A 23,233-nucleotide genomic window follows, 5' to 3' on the forward strand; every position below is an offset into this window, starting at 1 on the left:
GAAAAAAGCCCTACAACAATTCACCCTCTGTGGCACAAGTAGCTTCCCAAGATAAATGAATGAATAATGTCAGTTGATATAACCTCTTCAGCTCTTTTATTATTGGGAAAGACTAACTCAGCACACTTAGTAAAGACAGTAGGAGTAGTTAGGAAAAAACCCATACACTTTCACTTTGGGTAGACAAATGTGATCAGACAGGAAATGTGATCTTACTAAGAGTCAAACACCTTGGGTTCTGAACCAGCTTCTGTCACATAAGCTCTCTGAGCCTATAATTTGAGTCTAAATTATACATTTTTCACCAATAATTTGAAAAGAGTATTCTAGATGATCTTTTAAATTCCTTTCAATTCTGCTACTAATACTTTTTAACACAAGAAGAACAGTATTAATGAAGCTGAAATTCTATCTTTTCCACCTGTCTTTGGAAACAAAATATGGTCAAAGGAACCATATTCTGAGCTATAAATTTAACAAGAACACTTTCCACTTGAAAAGTTACTCGTATGACTAAAACAAACATCTTCTACTCCTAGTCTGGTGTTTCTGTCTTTGAGCAAAGTATTTGTATATGCGCTTTAAAACCTTCAATTAAGACTTGCTATTTTATGTCTGTTTTCACTTTTTAAGAAACCCTGGGTAACCATTTGATGTTAAAATCTATAAGGCCAAAATTTTAAAAAGAAAAGAAAAAGAGTCAACTCGTAACTTTCTAAGTATCAGAAGTTCCTCCAGACCCCTGCAGGAACACTTGTTTTGTAGTTGTCAGTACTGACTCAACTGCTATAGCTCTGCTTTTACCTTTCACTTTTTAGAGTAAAAATATTTATATTAATTAATCATTCAAAAAGATAAATGGAGAGTGAAAGGGAAAACCATTGAAGTAGCAGCTGAGCTGATACAAACCGCTGTTAAAAACACTATAAAGAAAAGCCTTTTAAAATGTCCAGAATAAATACTGACATCTGAGATATAGTAAAGGTTTTTTCTTTTTCTTTGTAAATAGCAGCACTGGTTTTCCCTTTCACCATCTATGAATCTACTTTTTGTTTTGGATCACTGGACAAATCGGTACTGGGATCTCATTCTAAATCTTACAGTGATTTTAGGTATCACCAATCATGCCAAATTGTATCTTTTGTTTTCTGTGCTCAAAAAGACACAGTTATGGGGTAATAAGGGATGCTGCAGGTGAGCATGGAGGTGCATTGGCAGAACTATGCAAAGAGGTTTGCACAGAATCTTCCCGCACAGTAGATAGCTCCAGCCAGTGCTACTAAATCTTTACTTTTTGAGTATGAAATTCAGCCCCAAATGCTTTCAAAGTAGGAAAAATAAACTTCGAATCAAGATCATGAGATATTTGTGTTGTCAAAAAGCGAAAGCTAAGAGTAAAGCCAAATCTATAGAGCCAATAGTGACAGCTTCTACTGGTCCCATGTCGTAAAGGGGAATTCTGGAGGTTCTCCTAAAATGGAAAGAGAAGAATAGAAAACACATTACAGCAAAACACTTTTGTATGTCTGAAGGCTACGTCTAAAATGTTCTTTGAAACACAATTTCTATTTTCATCAATATGATCTGAAGAGAAACACTGCCCTCCTAAACAAGTTTTCTCTAAACTTATGCATTTTAGTTGGGAAAGTTTTGTTCAGACCTGTCATCAGTTTTTTAAAAATAATAAATACTTTTTTTCTGAAGGAATCTGACCTCAGGAGAAAATAGTAATACTGCCTGCCTCTCATAAAATATGTTGATGTATAATATCAACATACCCTTATAAGTCTCTTTTCTCACAAACCTCACTTTTAATCATAGCTTTTAAGTATTTTTTCCTTATTGTTATTTGGACAGGATATACGAAAATGTGCACTGAAGCAGTGGAAAATAAAATATATTTTAAAGTTTTAATAGGCTTTAGCAATGTAAAGTCAAGGTACATGAAAAATAAAAGAAATTAACAAAAGAATCTGTCTTTAAAAATTCTATATTTGATTTATTACAACAAAAACATTTCATAACAATAGAATTTTTCATGAACCCAAACTGAAATACTTTTGTTAACTTGCTTGATCTTCTTTGCTCAGTTATGCCATGTATTATTATTATTATTTTTGTGTGTGTGTGGTACGCTGGCCTCTCACTGTTGTGGCCTCTCCCGTTGCGGAGCACAGGCTCCGGACGCGCAGGCTCAGCGGCCATGGCTCACGGGCCCAGCCGCTCCGCGGCATGTGGGATCCTCCCGGACCGGGGCACGAACCCGTGTCCCCTGCATCGGCAGGCGGACTCTCAACCACTGCGCCACCAGGGAAGCCCTACCATGTATTATTAATGCCTTTCAGGTCAGAGTATATTCAAATCTATATTTACATGGCAGGGTAATCATCTCTCAGTGTTCCCTCACTAAAGGGAGTTACTGTTAAGAGATCCTTGTTAGCCATCATCTAGGTGCCAACTCAGTTAGGTTCAATATGCTTTATTAGAAGTCTCAACGATCTGGATTAAAATTAATTAAACTAATATGCCCCCCTTATTTCCAATAATGTTGACTGTTTAAGACTGTCGAAATTCTTGGTGATCCATTGTTTACATTAGAGCAAAGTAAGACAATGATTTTAGTATTATGTTTGTATCGATATGACCTCAAAACACTCATATAAAAGGTTTGCAGTCATTCATCTGGATGCTTATGCTTCTAGAATGCTAAAGAGATAGACGTTTATAAAACCAAAAACTATTTTTGTATTGTTTACATGTCAGTATTTGTTAAAATTTCCTACCATGCCCAAACTTAGAGTTGATCAGCATGATGCTATATATCAGACCATGTGCAGATTAGCAATGGGTGATAGCTTATGAAGGGGTCATCTTTCCAAGCAACATTACAAATGGAAAGCTGTATCAATTTCAAATTATGTAAGACAAACAGGTGAGTTGAGTTTTATTTAGTACTTCGTGGCTTTTCAAAGGGTTTGTCAATAAACAATGAATAGTCTTTTCAAAATGGTTTGAGTATGATGAATATCGGTTATTGTACCGTACTATAGTACAGCAGCTCTCCTATTTCCTTTCTCACTGTTGGATCGTCAGTGCTCAGCTCGGCCAAGGTGCCTACCTCCACTCAACCTGAGTAGTAAAGTAAAGCATCTTTCTACCCCATGCTGTATTGAAATCATTACCATCCTATAGGGTGAGATCAAGGCCTTTTGTGTAGGCTTGATCTGCCCAGAATGGGTTCGATCGATATTCCTGCTATCAATCTTCAGGGGAAAAGTTCACCCTGAGGAAAGAAACTAGAACACAAAAAGCAGGCCTCAGAGAAGCAGTAAAGAGCAAATATTTCTCTCTGGGCTTTTGTTTCTTGGGTTTAGCCTTTAAGAAGTCTAAGGTTCCTCAAGGCTGCTTCCAGGTGGCTGTTGTTGAAATGACCTTGATACAAGAATCTAGGCCACGAGCTAAGGAAGAGGTCTTGGAGAGCAGTGTTATTCACACTGCAACCCAGCAGTGAAAAACGAAGTCAACTTAGTGACCATCAAATCAGTATCTGAAGAAAACAGAAAAGAGCCAGCGTCTTAAGTAATAGGGGTAAGTATTGTTTTGTGAAGTGTGCTTCAGTTGTACGTGTGTACTAGATTATATGGTAAACTATATTTCTTGCTGTGGGTAGTGATCAAAAATGTTTGAAAGTCCCTGTAGAGGATCCAAATCTCATAACTGAGATTATATAGTTTCATGCTACTCTTTATTGTTTAGACTTTTATAGTAAATTCATGTCTAAATTTTCCATTCTTCTTTCAGCCGTGCCACAACGAATTAAAGTTGAGGTCTTTAAAGTTGAGAACCGAGGAGAAACAGCCCCCTCCTGTGGCCAGCAAATGGGTGACAGTGGTAATTACAGGAGGGGTTGCTCAAAGGCAGGAAAATATCTGGAAGAGTTAGTGCTGCAATATTCAATTGCTTCTTCCCATAAGGAGCTTTTTTCTTGTACTGTTACCCTGTAGAACTGGATTATTTTATAAAGAAAATCTGGCAGCTTCCTTATACTCTATTTCTTCCCAATCAACTAAGGAGTAGGAAATTAACTACAAGTGGTTAGAACTGTAGGTTCTCTTGTAGGCAGGATGATTATACGTAGAATTTATCTTCCAGACTAGGACATTTTGGAGATGAAAGGTGGCATTCACAAAACAGGACACTACTTTGTGTCCTTGAAATTAACAAAAACCTAAGCTCCAGAAAAATGGTTGATAATGATAACGAATAGCTTGTCTTTAGCTATAGACAGGGAGAGAACAGAATATTGTAGTAAATATTAATATCTAGTTTTAATAGGAACTGTGTGATGAGAAATGAAGATTTAGCTTCCTAATTATTTTTTATTCGGCCTAATCTTGAAGGGAACTCAGTTTGCTAGCCGCACAATGATTAATAAGGAGGAGCTGAAGTAAGAGAGGAGGTTAGGCCCCAAAACGTTCAGTGGTCGGGGAGACCAGTTGGTACCAAAGTACCTGCTAAAGCTAAGCCTTGTAAAAGTAACTAAAATGGCCTTATTATTCACTTTTTAGAAACTTACTTGAAGGATGCAAAAAACTTTTCTAAGAATCAATTAATTTGAGCAAACAACTTAAAAACTGTTTTTCTATAGTAATTTAACACGTAGCTATTTAGCACCCATCTTATAAACTGCTTTTAATTTTAAATGATTGCTTTGATTCCTCATTTTCAAATAAACCATTAAAAACTATATAACTGATTCTGTGTATAATAGTCGCTGGAAGCAGAGCAGCAAAATCTAAACTCACTTTGTCTTCATATATCCTTTTGGCTTCCCTTAATTCAGAACGTAGCTGAGAAACAGTAGATTCCAGGTCACTGAGTTGACGCATATACATTGAATTTTGGTTTCTTGCTTGTTCTCTAAAAAGGGTTTAAAAGGGGAATAACAGCAAATAGCAGACTAAGAATAAGTGTGATACCTAAGGGTTCTCTAGCTTTTAGATACTTCCACTAATTATTTAATATGGCATTATTAGGCCAATAGTCTTTTATTTTCCAAAACTGCTTATTAAAAGATTAAGTTCAAAAATGTTAACTGTTAAAGGTAGGTGATGTATACATAGGAGTTCATTATACAATTTTCTCTATACCTTTGTGTACGACTGAAAATGTCCATATAAAAAGTTTCAACACAGGAGCTCAAACTATAAAGTTATTTATATGTATATATATATAATTTATGAATATTTATACATACACACACACATATATAGTGTGTGTTTGTTTTATCCTATCAGTTGAAATGTAGACAATATCTAAAACATCCCGTCCCAAGAGGCCCAAATACTTGCCCTAATACTTCTGATATGGTTATAAAGTATTATCTACATGTTAAGTAATCTTTTCTGTTTCTTTGAATGTTAGAAAAGTTTTACTTTCCTGTAGAATCAATTATTAAGTAATTTTTTAAAAGATCTTAGAACAAAAAATTGATAAAAATAAAAAGAAGATAAATGACTATCAATTTCAAACCACCAGGACACACATACTGAATGATTTCCAGTTGACTTTGGATACTACTGGCTTGGCTCCGAGCACTGCTAGCTTTCTCAGTAAGTCCTGCTTTTTCAATTTCATATTCACTGATTAACTGCTCAATCCTATAAAAAGAATGTGGTGATTGTTATTTGATACAGATGTTGCCTGACAATGAATTATTCTAAATATTAATGATTGTCAACACTCTCAAATTTAGTATTTTGTTTTAGCTTTGAATATGTTATTCTTTTTGTAACAAGTATGTAAATTAGATCCAGAATCCTTTATCCAAGTCCTTTGGGGGCAGTTAGGTTTTAGGATTCAGATTTTTTTTTTTAAATTTTACAGTGGTGATAAATAACAGTACTAAATATCATGTGACACCCCCAGAGAGATCTAGGGAAGTGTCCTAGAAGCCAGACATTACTAACACAACAGTAGGTTTTTAAATATTCACGGTAACTCATAAAGACTATAAAAAGCTTTACATTAGCTCAGGCTTTCCCAACAAATGAGTGACAAAGACTCTAACCTTGACCAAGCTTTAGTCAGACTCCTCTCGGCAGTCTGTGCCTCCAGCCCACTTAGTAAGAAGCCCAGGCTTAGTATGAAGCTCGCTAAGTCCGTTTAGTAAGAAGCCTCTCACCTCGACGCCTCCTCCTAGCAATTTTCTATCCACTGAACCCCTCACCCTGCTTCTTGGCTATGAATCTCCGTTTGCCCTTGTATTGGGAGTTGAGCCTCATCACTCTCTAACGCAAACTCCTGTTGCAACAGTCTTCAATAAGGTCTTCCCTACTTTTTAAACACGTGTCAGAATAATTTTTTCTTTAACGTGAGTTTGCCACAAATCTATGAAAAAAGGATTCTGTGCTTTAGAGCTTTATAGATTTTGGAATTGCTGATGAGAGATTATAGACTTGTGGTATAGTTTCACTACGATCTTCTATACCAGTGTTCCCCAACCTTTTTGGCACCAGGGACTGGTTTCATGGAAGATAAGTTTTCCATGGACTGGGGCTGCGGGGGAGGAATGGTTTGGGGATGATTCAGGTGCATTACATTTATTATGCACTTTATTTCTATTATTACTACATTGTAATATATAATGAAATAATTATACAACTCACCATAATACAGAATCAGTGGGATCCCTGAGCTTGTTTTCCAATTGATTTATTATGGTCCCTGTGCAGTCAAACCTCTCTGCTAATGATAATCTGTATTTGCAGCCGCTCCCCAGCGCTAGCATCACCGCCTCGGCTCCACCTCAGATCATCAGGCATTAGATTCTCACAAGGAGCACGCAACCTAGATCTCTCGCATGCGAGGTTCACAGTAGGGTTTGCGCTCCTATGAGAATCTGATGCCACGGCAGATCTGACAGGAGGCGGGGCTCAGGCGGTAATGCGAGCCATGGGGAGCGGCTGTAAATACAGATGAAGCTTCACTCGCTCACAACCACTCACCTCCTGCTGTGCAGCCCAGTTCCTAACAGGCCACAGACCACTATCAGTCCGTGGCCCAGGGGTTGGAGACCCCTGTTCTATACCTCAGAAACCTACCTATTTTGATGTTGTTGAAGTAGTAGCTCTATTTTGTTCTGTGATTCAGATTTCAGTGTTTCAAGCTGATCCTCTACCTGGTTATAATAAAGAGATACTGATTTAGGAATTGGTAAATCTAAAGCTTGGAAAATTTAGAGATTTTCCAACAAAAGGAATGCCTTAGAAAGATGCAAACAGAAGCAATGCTAAAATCAGATACATTCTATCGCTGTATTTTATTAGACCTTTTACATTGGCTACACTCTCACGTAACTACACAGATAAGTCGAGTTAGTTCCCATTATTCACAAAGATCATTGTGGAAGTAACTTCTGCTATTTTAGAGAACAAAAATGAGACCTTGGCTTACTTTGAAGAGTTTCAAAAATTGTATGCCTAATACTATTGTCTTAATGAGTTTTAATACAATATGGATGTAGTGTTCTCACCACTTACTGGAAATATCCTCCCTTTAAGATAAGAAATCTCTGTGTCTAATTCTCTTAGGATTTTACTAATAGCTGAGCCCATGCTGCGGAAGTGGATGGTAGACATGCTGTCATGGTCATATATTTTCTTGCCTGAGGCTTCTTCAAAGTCAACTAGGACTGATCGAATTTCTTGAAGCACTCGCTCATGACCAAGCATCGTCTTTCTTAGCTGCTCTATCTGTGTGTTGCTGTCTTTCAGCATATCATCCTTAAGGCATTTGGCAGCTTCAAGTTCATGAATGGTATTTTGAAGCTGATTTCTTAAATCCTCCTGGGACTGACTCTCTCTTCGTCTAGGAAATAAATGAAAGAGAAGAAATAATACTGATAAAACTCAGATTCACACAAGTGATTTTACACTACAAAGAGTAAAACTTTAAGATAATATCAGGTAACGAATCCCAACCTGATGTCAGCCATGGCATCTCTCTCCATCTGCATCTCTTTAAGTTTTGTTTGCAAACCAATGACTGACTGTCTTAGGTAAAATGTTTGTTTCTCATGCAATTCATTGCTCTGAAAAAAAAAAAAAAGTCCTGCAAATTAGTTTTCATTAGAGGAACGTATTTCCTTATAGCTAATAATTTCCAAAAATCTATATATCAATGATTTATTTTTATGTGTACTTCCTTCCCCCTTCACCATTGTTGGGGGCCTAATTAATCATTTCTCACCTAGGTTTTTTGAATACCTTAGTCTCACTGTCTCAACCTTGCCCTCTTTCAATCCATTCACGTTACAACCAAAACACCGTTCCTAGAACAAATCTGACTTTGGTTCAAGACAGAGATAGAAATAAACTCTATTCCCGAGGACATGAGAATTGGTGGAAATTGTGTATATAGAAAAGTCAACCTCTGCCTCCAACTGACTTAAAAAACTTGGCAGCAGACAACTACCATTCAAAAATCAAGGTGTTCTACTACAAAGAAATTCACAAAGATCTCAAAATCAGGCACTGAGCGATCTCCCAGCACAATGGTTGATGCCCCACCTAATTATCCCAAAGTAAAGCCATCAAGTTCTGCCCTCAGGGAGACTGCCATCAGTTTTTTTACTGTTCATTCTTGAGTATGAACAAAAAGCCAAAAACCACTGAACACTTGAAGGAAGATTACAAAATAAAAAAGAGACCAAGATTAAACAAATGAGCAAATACTCAGGAAAAAAGATCCAAAGAAACAAAAAGAGATAATGCAACAGTGGAAGAACACTTCCAAAAACTTGTATTGCAGAGAAGTTTGAGAGACATTTTTGCTGTAAAGTAAGAACAGGACACTGTGTCAGAGAAGTGATCAGAGGAGAAGAGAGAGTTCTTGGAAATTAAAAATATGGTTGCAAACTAAAAAGTTGCAATAGAAATGATGGAAGTCAAGAAATGCATCCCAAAAGTAAAAAAGTAGACAAAAATTTTGAAAGAAAAGGTAAGAGATTTAGAGGTTCAACCTAGGAGCTAATATCTGACTAACAGGAGCTTCAGAAAGAGAGAATTGAGAAAACAGAAAAAAACTATCAAAGAAAAAAGAAACCAAAAAAACCTGAATTCCTCAAAGCTGAAGGGCACAAATCTGCAGGCCAAAAGGGTCCACTGAGTCCCTTTTGGTACTAGCACAGGGAAGGAAAAAACAAAAATCCACACTTAAGAACATCATAGTGGAATTTCAGAGATAAAGACCCTAAAGTTTCCAAAGGTGGACCCCAATTAAGTGAAAACATATCATCTGCAAAGGAACAAGAATCAGATAGACATCTTCTCAGTCTGTGCAAGGGCACACAATATTTTCAAAGGACTGAGAGAAAATAACTTTCAGCTTTATCCAGCTTAAGTCATTATCAGAATGAAAAAATTCATATAATGTATGTCCCATATACTTCTTAAAAGTTTCTAAAGATGTGTTTTGAGTAAATGAAGAAATAAATCAAGAAAGAGGAAAAGAGAAAACAGTGAATCCTGGAAATCATGAATTCAACCAGGAAAGCAGTGATAGGAATCCCAAGAAAATATCTATACAGCAGACCTAAGAAGAAACTCATCGAGACTAGACAGAAGAACTCCTAAAGGGTCCTGGGTTAAAGGAGGTTTGATAGAAAACCTATATAATAATTTTTTAATGAGGATATGATAAAGGTAAATATCAACAGTATAAGGAAAAAGCAAGGCAATTAGGAACCACAGGAAAAACAAACATTACACAGGAAAGGAAATATAATAGGTTACTACCTAATTCTGCAGTTGACAATGTTTATATAGTCAATATAAGGTAAGATCCTTTACCTTCTTTTCTAATAGTCCAGGTGAACGGCTAGAGTAGTCTGAACTTTGGATGGTAACAGTGGAAATGAAAACATTTCCATATTTGAGAAATATATGTGGTACACTGGATGGACTTGGTAGTAAAGTGGATGTCAGGGAAAATGAAGAGGTATCAGGAATGAATCAGGTTTTTGCCCTGTGCAACAATATAAATGTGGCACCATATACAGCTAGAAGAAAGGTTTGGGGGAAAGATCAGGTATGCAACTGGAAATGTTGAGTTTATGGAGCCTGAGAAACATTTCAAGTAGAAATGTCCAGTAGGAACACAGGTACACTAACTGGTGTGGAGACCAGTTAAGAGGTCTGACCAGAAATGTAAACCGAACATTCACTTATATATAAATGGCAACAGAAGCTATGGGAATCACTATTACTGTCTATGGAGGGTTTTGCTGGAATAAGAAACTGAAAAAGAATGAGCTGGAGGAAAATCAGGAGAGTGTGTTTCCATGAGACCTAAGAGAAAAGAGCACTTCAAGAGGAAGAGAATTGTCATGTGTGTCAAATGTTGTTGGAAAGTCAAGTAAGACAAGGAATGTAAAGGATTGATTAGATTTAGCATCACCGCTTACCCCTACTGTAGCATACATGTCCTGTTACTATCATTTTCTATTTTAAATATCTCAGCTATAAGACTGTAAATGTGTACATAAAAAGGACCACACCTTTTCCATTTTTATATATCCAGTACCTAGCATAATATCTGTTACATAGGAGGTTTGCGATAAATATTATAAGTACCCAAATAGCCCTGTTATTTATTTACTGATTTAACTAATTTATTGGGAGCCAGTCAAGTGTCACATACTCCGCCAGAGGATAGACTTGGAAAATTAACTGACATTGCTTCTTTTCCTCATTGGTACCTCTGTGCTTCATCTATCTATCTATCATCAATCCATCTCTTTAGTGCACTTATCATAAAGTATTGTCATTATTTGTTTATATGCCAGGCCCCCTTCAAGACTATGAACTCCTTATGAGTCCTATCTTATTCATCTTTGCATCCCCTCTACATAATACAATGGTATCTAATTTTCAGCACTTAATAAATTTATAGTTATTTTTTTAAGTGCTCACACATTCTGATGAAGTAGAACAATCCATTAATGAATATAATAAAACGTTCTAAATACTACAATAGACGTGTGTATGAAGAGCAACAAGTGTACAGAGGAGAACACACCTACTTGTGTCTAGAGGAAAGGCTTCAGAGAAGGAAATGCTTGAGCTGAGTCTTGATGGATAATAAGAATTTAACAGGTAGACAGGCAGAGAAGAGGAAATGACTTGGGCAAAGGCATGAAGGTCTAGAACAGAATGGCACATCCAGGGAAGAGTGATATCGCTAGAATGGAGGGTACATATAGGGAACAGGTAGCCGAAGAGGCTAAAATGTACAGCGAAAAATATTCGATCACAAAGGCCTTTGTATAAGTTTGACTTCTAGGCTATAGACTATCAGGATCCAACCTGCAGCTGTAAAGCTGACTAAAGCCAGCTTCATTCTACACAAGGTCCACTTGAAATTTTTATCGAATAACTTCTATACACTACTTAGCTATCGTGTATACACATGCATCTAAAAACCGACCCCCTACCAACTGCTTTGTAAAGAAAAACCAGGTATCATGAAAGCAGGACAGCAGGCCTGAACCGATTACTAATTATAATTATAGATGAATGTCATTAATTGTAACATTTTGAGCTATTCAAGTTTCACTAAGATTACACCAAGAGCACAGCAAAAGAAACAATTAACAAAATGAAAACGACAACCTATGGATTGGGAAAAAATGGTATTTGCACATCCTATATCTGATAAGGGGTTAACATCCAAAATATATAAAGAACTCATATAACTCAATAGCAAAAATCCAAATAATCTAATTAAAAACGGGCAAAGGATCCAAATAGACATTTTTCCAAAGAAATACAAATGACCAACAGGCACATGAAAAGATGCTCAATACCACTAATCACTAGGAAAATGCAAATCAAAACCACAATGAGATATCACCTCACACCTGTTGGAATGGCTAACATCAAAAAGGCAAGAGATAACAAATGCTGGCGAGAAGGGAACCTTCGTGTACTACTGATGGGATTATAAAAAACTGGTGCAGCCACTACGGAAAACAGTATGGAGGATCCTCAAAAAGTCAAGAAGAGAACTAACATATGATCCAGCAATTCCACTTCTGGAAATTTACCCAAAGGAAATGAAAACACTATGTCGAAGCGATACCTGCACCCCATGTTCATAGCAGCATGCTTTATAATAGCCAAGACATGGAAACAACCTAAGTGTCTCCTGACAGACGAATGGATAAAGAAGTTGAGGTATGTATGTATACACACACACACAATGGAATATTATTCAGCCACAAAAAGGAGGAAATCCTGCCATTTACGACAACATGGATGGACACCGAGGGCATTATGCTAAGTGAAATACATCAGACAGAGAAACACAAGTATCATATGCTCTCACTTACATGTGGAATCTAAAAAACAAAAAACCAAAAAAACTTACACAGAAAGAGATCAGATTTGTGGTTACCAAACAGGGATGTGGGGAGAGGGGGAATTGGATGAAGGTGATCAAAAGGTACAACATAAGTACCGGGGATGTAACGTACAACATGATGACTACAATTAACACTGTTGTATGGTATATATGAAAGTTGTTAAGAGAGTAATCCTAAGAGTTCTTATGACTAGGAAAAAAATTTTTTTCTTTTTTTTTTTTATCTATATGAGATGATAAATGTTAAGTACATTTATTGTGGTCATCATTTCATGATATATATAAGTCAATTCATTATGTTGTACACCTTAAACTTATGCAGTGCTGTATGTTGATTATAGCTCAATAAAACTGGAAAAAAATTACACCATTAAGACAAGGCATTATGACTTATTATTAACAAAAGACAAATGGGTGTGTAGACTTTCCATCAGTCCAATTTTTAATAGTGAAATAGAAGGCATAGGCCAAATTAACAAGTTTAACCAATGAATCCATTATTATTTTTTTTTTAATTTTGTTTATTTATTTTTGGTGATTTTGTGCTGGGTCTTAGCTGCGGCCGGTGAGCTCCTTAGCTGTGGCATGCAAACTCTTAGTTGTGCTATGCATTTGGGATCTAGTTCCCTGACCAGGGATCGAACCCATGTCCCCTACATTGGGGGGTGAATTCTTAACTACTGCACCACCAGGGAAGTCCCATGAATCCATTATTAAGTTTTTTTTCCAGAAAGCTTGGGTTCTATTCCAAAGCTCTGTGCCTCACTGTCTCCCCAAAATGGTATCAGATACTGGAGGAAAAGAATGTAACTCACTTCATTTAGTCTTCTCTGCAAATCTTTGACTTGATGTGAATATTCTTCCAAAACACGTTCAATGTGTTCCTTTCCAGGGTAAGGAATGACTTTTTTGTGAGAATCAAGTTCCACTTCATATTTAGGGAAAAAAGGGATTTGCGTCAAAGTCCCAGTTGAAGATGTGTTTTCAATTATTGTTCCACGAATAGATGACATAAAAAATGAACCTGAAGAACCTAAATATTAAATAATTAATTAACCAATTAATTAACTTAATAATAAAATAATTTTGTGGCACACATTATCCCAGGTAGATTCCCTTATTGAACCCTGAAGGAGCTCAAGGTCTCATGGGGAAAACAGAAAAGTGAGAGTGTCTCTGAGAGAGAAGAGCACAAGGTAAAAAGGAGGAACAGGTTAGGGAGGAGGGGGTAGTTTTACTTGACAGTGATCAAGTGATACTTGAATTAGTCTTGAAGCATCTATGAGTAAGAAGTAAGTAGTCTGGAAGACAGGAGAAGAGGAAGAGCATTCCAGGCAGTGGGAACACCATCATTATGGGAACACCATCATTATTGGGAACACCATCCCAGGCAGTGGGAACACCATCATTATTGGCGAGGGGTCTTGAAGCAGCGTGGCATACTGTGGGTGAAAGGAAGTAGTGGCCAGATATGAGAATGAAAATGTAGGACATATCACGAAGGGCCTTGTGGTCATGCCAAGGAATTTGGATTTCATTGTGAAAGCTCTAGGGAATCATTAAAGGACTTGAAGATAGGGGTAATATAACCTACACTTGTGTTCTGAAAAGGCTCTCTGGCTTCAGTGTAGAGAATGCATTGGATGGGGATAAAAATGAAGGTAGAAGCTCAAAGTAGAAGAAGGCTTTCAACAGTTCAGGCAAGGCATGGCAAGGGTCTGCCCTAAGGCAGAGACAGCAGAGCTAGAAACAAGGGCATGAATTTAAGAAATATATGTGGTAAGTAAGAGAGAGGGAGACATCAAAGATTTCTCTTTAGTTTCCGGCTTCAGCAACGTCCAAGTAACGAAGTTGATTTGCAAATACTGTACATGGACTTGAAGTCTGGGAGAGTGTTTTACTTTAGAGATAAGCTTCTGGGAATCAACAGCATATGAGTTCTAATGAATCCTTGGAGTCAAGGGGATCATCTAGGGGCAGCGTACAGAGTGAAAAGAGAAGAGGATCAAGCAGAGCACTCTGAGGAAATATTCACATTTAAAAGGAAGACAAAGGACGTAAAACCCAGTAAGAGTCACAGAAGACACACGAAGATTTTCAAGAACCACCGCTGGCTTAAACTGAGGGACAGAGACAGTATGAGACGGAGAGAGGCTTTTCTACAAGCAGGCTGAAAGAAGCCACCCAGCTGGAAACATATGCTACCTTTCATGCAAAAGGGAGGAGAACTCAGAGTCAGACCCAAGAGTCCAGTGGATGGTGCCAGGAACCATGGAGACTTATCCCCAGGCCTGCGTCCTAATCCATCAGCTAGTCCTGAGTGGTCAGCCTGTGCCCAGCTGGATTTCAGAACTGTGTGCATATGTGCTTCCAGACATATGTGCTTCCTGTTTACTGCTTCCTCAATAGGAGTGGACAGTGGTTATCCTGTGCCTGGCTACCATTGCATGTTGGGTGTCACAAGTCTTCAGATAACGAGGAACTCTACTCAAGGAGCTGTATTTAAGGGATTACAATTAAGGAGTTTCATCCATACTTGAATCTAATTTAGGTAAAGGTATTCTGGCCTTTCAGGGAGTGCTGTAGTGTGATCAGGCTATTAGGGGCCTTCTTAGGAAAGTGAATATATTTTGCATGTGAGAGAACTATAGATAATCTGTGACCAGAAAGTAAACTTGCAGTGGTTTTAAAATATGTCCACATATTCTTTGCTACTCCTCCCTTAAACAGGTGGAGGTTAATTTCCCTCTTCTTTGTAAGAAAGGAGAAACAAGAGTGTACGTGTATGTGTATATGTACATATATGGATATGTGTGTATGTGTGGCATTTGCTTAATGTTGCACAAAAGAAACACTGGAACAATAAGACAGAATCTCATGAAAACAGCTATCTATAGGAGTATAGGGATGGGTGGAAACAGAATGGAAAAGATAGGGATGGCAGCTAGACTCTACTGAATATACCTTTTTATAAAGTTTTCACTTATGAGCCGTATACATGTTATACATATTCAAAAAATAAAATTGAAAACTAACAGAAAAAAATAAACCTAAGTGTACAGTAAGTTGACAACATAACCTCACAGAGAAAATAGTCCCTTTCAAATAACTTTAGAACACAGTACCCTGACTGCACGTGAACTTAACTTAGCAGGTAGGCTGTTAATATAACAGGTGTCGTTACAATTCTGAAACAATTTTGTGTGTACCGTGTAAGAGAGAAAACAAGTAAACACACTGAAGTTGTTGGAAACTTGAGTTTTCACTGTAAGGGAAATACAGATATGGAATGGGGGGAAGATGAGGAAGAACTCTGTGGTACTGGATTTGAGAATTACCAGTGTGAACTTAAGGGAAAAAAATCTAATTCCAAGCTTCAGACACTGAACATTCCTAGACACAGTGACACTTCAGTAGCAATAAGCACACGAGATCTTGGTGTGTGAATACTATTTCCTAATAGAAGGAACCAGGGCTCTTTAGTGAATAGCTGATTCCAGGTCTGGTGGAACAGGAGGAAAAGTACAGCCTGGAACATTCTGATGTGCCAGAAAGTAATGAAGTGGGCCATGTTTTAAAAAGACACAGAATTGGCTTAAAGGGGCTGGCCAAATTTGGTACAACTGAGCATCAAAACAACAGTGACAACAATACATTATAGCACAATTAAAAACAACCTATGGATCTAGAATGATAATATAAAAGAAAAGCTTTTCTTTCCTGAAAAATGTATGCTAATAACTATGGTGAAATTAGAAATCATCGGGCTTCCCTGGTGGCTCAGTGGTTGAGAGTCCGCCTGCCGATGCAGGGGACATGGGTTCGTGCCCCGGTCCGGGAAGATTCCACATGCCGCGGAGCGGCTGGGCCCGTGAGCCATGGCCGCTGAGCCTGCGCGTCCGGAGCCTGTGCTCCGCAGCGGGAGAGGCCACAACAGTGAGAGGTCTGGGTACCGCAAAAAAAAAAAAAAAAAAAAAAAATTAGAAATCATCAATGTAATAATTGATTCAGGCAAGGATCTTCAATTGACGCTAAAACCACTGAATGGAAGGTTATTTAGTACTAGGATATTCACAAGGTCTCAAAGGGCCATCCTATAGGTTACTTATTTATTGTAAAGGAGAAAATATGACTGTAAATTAGCAGGATCTGGCATTATGTGTTCCCTAAAGTATGATGTAAAAGTATAAATTGTCACCTACGTAAAACTCTTGCCAAATGAGTTTCATCTGAATCTAAACATGAGAAACAATCAGAAAAAATCTAGAATGTGGAACATCCTACAATACAACTGGTCTGGACTCTTAAGGAAAATGCTGTGAGAAACAACAACAAAAGGAGGGAGGATGGTTACAGATTTAAAGAGAATAAAGAGACCAAACAACAAAATACAGTGCATGATCTCTAGATTTTTTAAAATGCTAAGTAAAACTTTTTTTGGAACAACTGGGGAAATTTAAATATGAATATGAATTAGATGATAACTGCATAGACAGTAATTTTCTCAGATACAATGATGTGGCAATGTAGGAAATCATCCTTTTTCTAAGGAGATGCACATGCAGGTTTTGAGGCATGAATAATGATGCCTTCAACTTCAGCAAAACGAAATATAAATTGTAGGCATAGAGATAAAGCAAATATGATAAAATGCTGACAACGGGTGCATCAGTTGAACGGTATTTAATGTATTCAACGTACTATTTTTTCAATTGTTCGACCATTTTGAAAAAATTCGAAATAAAATGTTGGGAAGGGGGAAGAGTTCACTGCATTTGGCAAAAAAGAGAAAATCTAGTCATTATGGCCAGAGTGATTTCATTGGAATACTAGGTTCAAAAGTCCTAAGGCAGTGGTTCACAGAGTGAATGGATGGTGAAGATGTGGAGAAGTGAACACAGACTTGTCTTTCAGACGGCACAGCTGTGAAGGAAGAAGGCGCACGGAAGGCGCAGGTTGAGGAGAGGTTTTCATTTTTGTTGTTTTGGTTTGTTATATTTCCTTGTTAGTGGTTTTAGGCTTGTAGAGATTTAGCATGTTTACTTTGATGGATACGTGCAAATGGAGAGAGAGGGACTGAAGATATCGGAGTGAGTGGGGCCCGAGACTCTGCAGAGATCCTGGAGCCAAACCTCCGAGGAGGCTGAGCTGCTGCGAGCGGGGGTGGGAATTAAAGCATGAGTAGCAAATTAGGAGGGTACCTCCTCCACGGAACTATGAAGAGGCACGGACTGTGAAGAACAGTGAGTCTTAGGGGCAGCAGAGGAGAGGGTAGGAGAATGCCAGCCGAATGGCGTATTTTCTCGGCAAATCAGGAAATGATGTCATCTGAGAGTGAGGAAGATGGTGGCAGAGTGAGGGGCTTGAGAATGGTGTAATTTTGAAATAAGTGTGGTGAGAAATTAGAGACAGAACTGGCTAAGATTAAGAGGAAGGTTCCTCAGCAGCATCGGGGGCCCAGCTGAGATGGCAAACTATGACTCTCAAGTGGCAAATTGGTGGAAAATCCACATTTGTGTATTTTCTTCCAGCAGCCCAGGACAAAAATGGAAAAGGCAGTCAGCCTGAAAGGACTGGGATTCTCCTGTAAGAGTGCAAAGAAGAATAAGAGAAAGAGGAAGTTGAGGATATTGGCAAGTGATAAAGAAAGTGAAGATAGGAAGAGGTTGATAGGTTAGGAGAAAATAGCAGAAGGTAGAGCAGCTGTTCTCAGCCCTTGTTGTAAACCAGGAACACAAGGAGAGCTTTAAAAAAAAAAAAAAAAACCAGTGGTGCCCAAGCCCCATTCCAGATCTCCCGAATTAGCCTCTCTAGGTGTGGTTCTAAGCCATTTAAGAGTTTAAAGTCTCAAAAAGTGATTTTCACATGGAACCATGGTTGAGAACCACTACCTTCATGAGGCAGAAAAATAAGTGTTGCAGGAATAAGAGAGTGAGAGTGCTAGAAGATAGCAGGCTGGATTCCAGAAGTCCAACCGTTCTTGGCAATAAGATCCAAGATAGGAAATTGAGTAGCTAGAGTACAGGTCAAAACAATTAGAACTAAAAAGGTGGAGAAGCCGTAAGTCTAAGATCTTAGACGGGTCGTCCATGAGGGTGATGGTATTACGGGATGATGATGTGCCTGGGGAGGGAGAGACAGCCCATGAGCTAAGTGCTCATGTCCCTGAGGATGAGGGATATCGGGTAGGTGGGGAGGTGAGCAGGGTTGATGGGTATAGTAGGATGAAGGTGACAATGGCATGAGCGTCCTAAGGAGCAGAAGCTTTTACAAAATAAAGGTGCCAAAATAAAAGTTTTCAGCACTGTTTCACTGCGCTTAGAAACGGTGAAACAACACCTATAACTGAGAATAAACTCTGGCTGCATTCTTTCAGATGAGACAGACATGACAGGGAAAGCAATTACGGCTGTGCAGGTCACCTGCCTGACTCCAAGATAATCCATTCTCTGTCCTGCCCCTATTCTGCTGTGTGTTGTAGAGAACTTCTTTTCCTAGGCCCCGTTCCCAACTTGTTTCCAGGACGGTTCGCAGTGGGAGGTACCGGCAAAAGACCAGAAGGCCAGAGGAAGGGAGAAGCTAAGGGACCGCTCCTCTCTCCTGCCTCTGACAGGCTTCTGGCAGTGAGGGGTGGCTTCAGCTCCCACAGGCAGCCGTCCCCATGGCTCTAGCTCCTGCTTGTACCTACGCCTTATGACAGTTCCCATTCTGAGGGTCCTTCTAGCCCAAAGGCTGGTAGCAGCTTCCTACAGTGGCTCATCTCTGAGCCTTCTCAGCTCTTTCAACACCTGTGTTGTCAATTCCCTGTATTAAATGTCACCTATTTATTCCTACTGTTTCTGTTTTCCTGCCTGCTCTCTGTTGACTGAAATAATTTCCATCAGAGTTGATGGGGGGCCTGAACTAGGACAGCAGTCATGGGAATGGAGAGGGCAAATGCACTCAAGACACATTTCTGAGAATAGAGAAAGCAGGACTTGGTACCTGACTGGATGGGGGGCGGGGGGCGTGAGAGAAAAGAAGTCACCATGATGCAGAATTGGGGCTTAGAGCAGACTGAGGAAGAGAAGGCATTTAGAGAAACGTGGCATGTGCTTAAGTTCCTCAACTTGAAAACAATCTTCAAACCAAAAAATAATGTAAACACATGCTAAAAAATAGATATGCTATTTTTAAAAGACTAAACAATTTCTTCCTCATAAGGCAGAATTATAAATAATCTGGTAAACATTCATGAGCAAGGTCTGTGCCTTGCACAGTTAAAATCAAAACATACTGAAAAAATAGCAGCTTGAATGAATATTACGAAGACTGCTTAGTTCTAATTTTTTTCCCATTTTGTTTTATAAAAATTACTTACCTGCATTGGATGTAATGCCACTACTTGATAAAAGATCCTCATTATTTGAGTCACAAGGGTTTTGTTCCATATTAAATATTTGCTACCTCTTCTTAGAGATCTTGAAATATGAATGCTTCCCTATTTAGTTCTTTTAGTTCTTATCTAGAAAAGACAGGGATTTGATCTTTATCAATAAGGTATTACATGAAAAAAGTTCATAGAGGAGGAACTGACTATATTCACATTTGAAATTTCACAGCAATTTTTCACCAGGAAAATATTTACACAGAAATATTTTATTATTATCTAACATTAATAAGTGAAGAGAATCTTACTGTAAAACTTATTGATTTTAAAGGCCAAGTGGCTTATTAGAGACAATCTAAAAATAAAAAACTAACACTTTAATTATTATGATTATTAGCACTCTGATTTGGGGCAGAGTTTTTCCTCTTCTTAAGTCTCTCTCATCACGTTACACTGTCAAATAATGGAAGAAGACATTTCCTCAGTAAAAAGCCACAAATTAGGAAAAGAGATCACAAATCAGCAAATTAGAAATCATTAATAAAAGGTAAAGACTTCTTTGATATCAAACAGGGCTCATAATTTTAGATTAGGCCAAGAGGGTCTTCTGGGTTTGGAAAACACTGGTGGCCTGATTCCAAATCTCCTCATCCTCTGAATATCCATAAAATCAACAAGAACAACAAATAAATAAAAGCACATGGGCTCCAAGCCTTCAGCATTCCCAGAAGACAGAGAATACCACAGCCTTCAAATTGTCTGTAAGGAGAGGGAAATTTTTTTCCAAAAGTTCTCCCATATTCTACCAACCAGTACTGCAGGCCTGTGAGTATGGACAACAGGAAAGGAGAGGCTGAAAAGACTGAAAAGGAGTAGAGGACTGCGAGGAAGCACAGAGTCACCCCGGAAAGTGAAGAAGAAAGGCCAGGTTACTAAACACAGTATGGAACATGGTAATCTGTAACCCTGGCTATGCAGTAAGGGCTTGGAAGTGGGTGGGCACCAGGAGTGTCAGCCTCAGAGAAGAATGTTTCTGGGGGAGGATCAGATATGGAGACATGGCAGTAAAGGGAAGAAGGAAATGAGAGGGGAAAATTCAGGAGCCAGCAGAAACAAAAAGAAGCAAGATATGCCAATGCTCCTTCTACCCTTCCCACCCAACGTCCCCACCACCATCCATAAAAGGGAACACGTAGAAGATGGCTCTCTCAGACAAGGAATCCTGTCCACTAAATGAATAAAAATAGATAAAAGTAGAACACATCCATACAAAACTACAACAAAATGTCAGAAAATGTGGATAAACTCTTTTTTGCCTATGAAGAGTCCCCCCATACCCTCCCTGCCAACAAACATGAAGTCAAAGAAAATTGTAACACAACACTCCAAACTGAACTAAATAGTCTCAAGCAAGCATTTGGGGGTGATTAAAAGTCACCCTTGAATGAGAATTGTAAATGTAAGAACAGAAGTGGACAAGAAACAATGAAAAAAGCAAAAAATCAGGAAGAAATGAAATGAGAGTTGATTAAAGTAAGGAAAGAAAGAAAAGAAAAAGAGAAAATTATATCAGAAATGAAGACCAAATTACAAAGTACACAGGGAGGAGAGACTATAATGTAAACTTAATAAAAGGCATTGAAGAAAATCAGGAAAACAACCAAGAGGATGAAAACTGAGATAAAGAAATAAAAAGGGTGGGAGAGGAAGTGAATGAAATGGAAGACAGGCAAAGAAGGTTGAACATAATTGGTGTCCCTGAAGAAAAAAGTCAAAAAAAAAATGAAACAGAACTATTATTTAAAATAATCTAAGGAAGCTTCCTATAAATAAAGGAGGATCCAAATCTACACATTTTTCATACTAGGGAAAATCGACCAAGAATGATCAACTCTGAAATATATCCTAATAAACCATGTTAAGACTTTAAAGATTATGAAAAAATCCTCAGGGCCTTCAGGCAAAAAAGATGAAATAACATACAAAGGCAAGAGGATTAGAATGGCATCAGATTATTCAAAAACAACATACAAATCAAGGCAACAGAAGAGCAGCATTTTCAAGAAATCTAAGGAAAGAAAGTATTGATTTAAACCAAGGATATTATACCCAGCCAAGATCTTCAAAAGATTCAAAGGCACAGAAAAGCAGTTTTGAATGCACCAGAACACTGTACATTAAGTGCCCCTTCTGAGAAATCAACTAGAGGGAGTGAAGCTTCATCCAACCAACAGATGACCAGCAAATGTGGCCAAATGGTAACAACTGGTGAAAATCTTGGTTTTTCTCTAGGTTTTAAATTTTCCAAAATAAAACTTGGGAAAAAAGATGAACATTTGAAAAAAAAAAAAAAGATGACTGGGAACACTGAAAAAAGACTGATGGTGAACATTTAAATATTCAGTTGCAAAGTTGAGACTAAAACATGGGTGGGATAATGGCACTGAAGAATAACATATAAATATTATATGTGTGACAATGGAGAAGAGATGTAACTAAAGATGGGAAAAGAGAAAAAAAGGGAAAGTAGAATGCCATTGGTTGTAAAAGGTACCATTTAAAACTGACAAAAAGCAAAAGGTAAAGAAAGAAAAAGAAGGGGGTTATAGGTGCAGTATAGAAAGTACTAAGGCAAAGGTAACCATTAGAATAAAAATACAAATCTTCTTAAGTGACAAAAGAATTTTAAAAAGAAAAAGTAAAGAAGAAACACCAAATAAACACAGTAAATATAATACTTGCAGTAATTACACCAGAAGATAATAACATAATAACACTGTGACAGAATTTAGACCAAACACAACAGTCACATCAATAAACCTGAAGGGACTTAACTTGCCTATTCAAAGAGAAGTATTTTCAAATTGGCTCTTAAAAAAATTCAACACTGTGCTGTACACAAGAGGACACTAATAGGCATAGATTCAAAAAGACTACAAATAAAGTGATGGACAATGATTTGCTAGGCAAATGAAAGCAGTAAGAAAGCATGGGTTGGCCATACTACCCAAAGCAATCTGCAGATTTAATGTGATCCCTATCAAATTACCCATGGCATTTTCCACAGAACTAGAACAAATAATCCAAAAATTTATATGGATCCATAAAAGACAGAGAATTGCCCAAGCAATCCTGAAGAAAAGAACAAAGCAGGAGGCATACCCTGACTTCAGACAATACTACAAAGCTACAGTAATCAAAACAGAATGGTACTGGCCAAACAAACATATGGATCAATGGAACAGAATAGAGAGCCCAGAAATAAACCCACACACCTATGGTCAATTAATCTTCGACAAAGGAGGCAAGGATATACAGTGGGATATACAGTCTCTTCAGCAAGTGGTGTTGAAAAGTTGGACAACTGCAGGTAAATCAATGAAGTTAGAACACATCTTCGCACCATACACAAAAATAAACTCAAAATGGCTTAAAGACTTA

At 38.0% G+C, this 23,233-nt stretch overlaps 1 protein-coding gene across 2 annotated transcripts in view; it reads right to left on the bottom strand.

Annotated features, from left to right (window-relative positions):
• Positions 1 to 23,233, bottom strand: part of CCDC158 (coiled-coil domain containing 158) — a 98,189-nt gene that overhangs the window by 63,965 nt on the left and 10,991 nt on the right. For both annotated transcript variants that reach the window (XM_073805367.1, XM_073805366.1), the window contains exons 2-8: positions 19,784 to 19,927; positions 13,239 to 13,456; positions 7,983 to 8,092; positions 7,542 to 7,869; positions 7,104 to 7,180; positions 5,550 to 5,660; positions 4,806 to 4,920 (exon numbers count right to left, since the gene is read on the bottom strand). In XM_073805367.1, the coding sequence (XP_073661468.1) occupies positions 4,806 to 4,920; positions 5,550 to 5,660; positions 7,104 to 7,180; positions 7,542 to 7,869; positions 7,983 to 8,092; positions 13,239 to 13,456; positions 19,784 to 19,853 (1,029 nt within the window). In that variant the 5' untranslated portion in view covers positions 19,854 to 19,927. The remainder of the gene's footprint in view (positions 1 to 4,805; positions 4,921 to 5,549; positions 5,661 to 7,103; positions 7,181 to 7,541; positions 7,870 to 7,982; positions 8,093 to 13,238; positions 13,457 to 19,783; positions 19,928 to 23,233) is intronic.

This window comes from Tursiops truncatus, chromosome 5 (assembly GCF_011762595.2).
Source record: "Tursiops truncatus isolate mTurTru1 chromosome 5, mTurTru1.mat.Y, whole genome shotgun sequence".
Classification (NCBI taxonomy): Eukaryota; Metazoa; Chordata; class Mammalia; order Artiodactyla; family Delphinidae; genus Tursiops; species Tursiops truncatus.